Source organism: Solanum tuberosum, unplaced genomic scaffold (assembly GCF_000226075.1).
Source record: "Solanum tuberosum cultivar DM 1-3 516 R44 unplaced genomic scaffold, SolTub_3.0 scf01041, whole genome shotgun sequence".
NCBI lineage: Eukaryota > Viridiplantae > Streptophyta > Magnoliopsida > Solanales > Solanaceae > Solanum > Solanum tuberosum.
Window position 1 is genome coordinate 16188 of NW_006240104.1, and position 2568 is coordinate 18755.

At 32.6% G+C, this 2568-nt stretch overlaps 1 protein-coding gene across 1 annotated transcript; it reads left to right on the forward strand.

The window, feature by feature from the left end:
• Positions 1 to 758: 758 nt before the first annotated feature.
• On the forward strand, positions 759 to 2493 carry LOC102595879 (TMV resistance protein N-like; the record flags this gene model as incomplete). The annotated part of the gene is made up of 3 exons (XM_015305814.1): positions 759 to 1267; positions 1413 to 2170; positions 2270 to 2493. Coding segments are annotated over exons 1-3 (1491 nt in total), but the record flags the coding sequence as incomplete, so codon positions are not given.
• Positions 2494 to 2568: the final 75 nt, after the last annotated feature.

Sequence of the window (2568 nt, forward strand, 5' to 3'; positions counted from 1 at the left end):
GAAGTTGGTGTTTGTACTTGTGGAGCAATAAATTTCGTGGCCAAGTTAGTAGTTTAGCGAAGGGTGTGTAAATATTCTTCTCAGTTATGTTAAGGGTATAAATAATTAAATATACACTAAAAAAATTAAATATATACTTATAATAACTAATAATTAATCTTGATATACCACATAAAAGGAAAGGTATATATTTTTTTAAGCGGAATAAAAAACAAAAAAAATAAAACAAACAAATTGAAACGAAATGATATTTTCTATTTGAATTTTAAATAGAATTACAAGGTAACCAAATTTCTTCTTTTCTATTCATAATTGATTCTTTTGTTTTTGAAGGAGACATATTTCCTCTGTTTGTTATAGAAGAAGCAAAATAGAATGATGTCTAGGAGACGCATTCAAAAAAACCTAGTAATTTTGACTCTCAACTTAATTTTTTGATTTTTGATTTTAAAAAAATCCAAATCCAAAAAATAAAAATAAAAATAAAGAATTAACTCGCAATAATTCGATTCAACTGAGATATTTTCCAAAGTAGTCTTTCTTTGCAGCTTCCATTGTGTTCATATTACTGTGGACCACATAGCAATAATTCAATACAATTGGAGTAGACCCCATCTTCCTGGAAACTTTTCATATTTGTTGTCCTATATATATATATATATATATATATATAATAATTTTGCTTCAAATGTCATCAATTCTATCTATCCACACAATTTTTATCTTTATTCTCAAATTTCAACAAATTAACCAAATCCATGGCATCTTCTTCTTCTTTTGCGAGTGATTCACAATATTGTCCTCGATGGAAGTACGATGTTTTTCTAAGTTTTAGAGGTGAAGATACCCGTAAAACATTTACGAGTCACTTGTACGAAGGTCTGAAAAACAGGGGAATATTCACCTTTCAAGATGATAAAAGGCTAGAGCAAGGCGATTCCATCTCAAAAGAACTTTTGAAAGCTATCGAAGAGTCTCAAGTTGCACTCATTGTTTTCTCAAGGAATTATGCTACATCGAGGTGGTGCTTGAATGAACTAGTGAAGGTCATGGAATGCAAGGAGGAAGAAAATGGACAAACAGTCATACCGATCTTCTATGATGTGGATCCATCACATGTTCGATACCAAAGTGAGAGCTTTGCAGAAGTATTTGCCAAACATGAATCGAGGTATAAGGATGATGTTGAGGGGATGCAGAAGGTGCAAGGATGGAGAACTGCTCTAACAGCTGCCGCAAATCTAAAAGGATATGATATTCGTGACGGGTGAGTTGAAAACACATAATATGTTTCTATTACCCTGAGCTATAATGTTTCCTATTTAATACGCTCTTGAACATTAAAAATATGAAAATACTTTCTAATACTTGACTTTCTCACATTGGCAACAATCAATCTCTTATTTATGTAGGATTGAATCAGAGAAAATTCAGCAGATTGTCGACCACATCTCTTCGAAATTTTGCAAGAGTGCTCGTTTTTTATCTTATTTGCAAGATGTTGTGGGAATAAATGCTCATTTAGAGGAACTAAAATCCCTACTTCAAATAGAAATCAATGATGTTCGGATTGTAGGTATATGGGGAATAGGCGGAGTTGGTAAAACGACGATAGCAAAAGCCATCTTTGATACTCTATCTCATCAATTTCAAGCAGCTTGTTTTCTTGTAGATGTTAAAGAAAATGCAAGAAAGAATCAACTACATTTCATACAAAATACCCTTCTCTCTGAATTGTTAAGAAAAAATGATAATTACGTCAATAATAAGTATGATGGGAAGTGTGTGATTCCGAACAGGCTTTCTTCAATGAAGGTGTTGATTGTGCTTGATGACATTGATGAAAGAGATCATTTGGAGTATTTAGCAGGTGGTGTTGGTTGGTTTGGTAATGGCAGCAGAGTTATTGTAACAACTAGAAACAAACAATTGATAGAGAAGGATGCTGCAATATACAAAGTGCCTACACTACCTGATGATGATGCTATGCAATTGTTCAATAAGCATGCTTTTAGAAAAGAAGTTCCAAATGAATGTTTTAAGAAGTTATCGTTGGAGGTAGTAAATCAGGCTAAAGGCCTTCCTTTAGCCCTCAAGGTGTGGGGTTCTTTGCTACATAAGAAAGACCTTATTCAGTGGAGAAGAACGGTAGACCAAATAAAGAAAAATTGTAATTCAGAAATTGTTGAAAAACTCAAAATAAGTTATGATGGGTTGGAGTCCGAAGAGCAAAAGATATTTCTAGATATCGCATGTTTCTTCCGAGGAGATGAAAGAAAAGAAGTCATGCAAATTGTTGAGAGCTATGATTCTGGAGCTGAATACATATTGGATGTCCTAATTGACAAATCCCTTGTGTTCATCTCTGAATATGATTATATTGAAATGCATGACTTGATTGAAGATATGGGCAAATACATAGTGAAAATGCAAAAAGATTCCAGCAGAATATGGAATGTTGAAGATTTCAAAGATGTGATAATGAACAATATGGTAAGTAAGCTAAACAATGCAAGAGTATTCATATTTCAAATATATATATATATATATATATATACACTCTGTTCC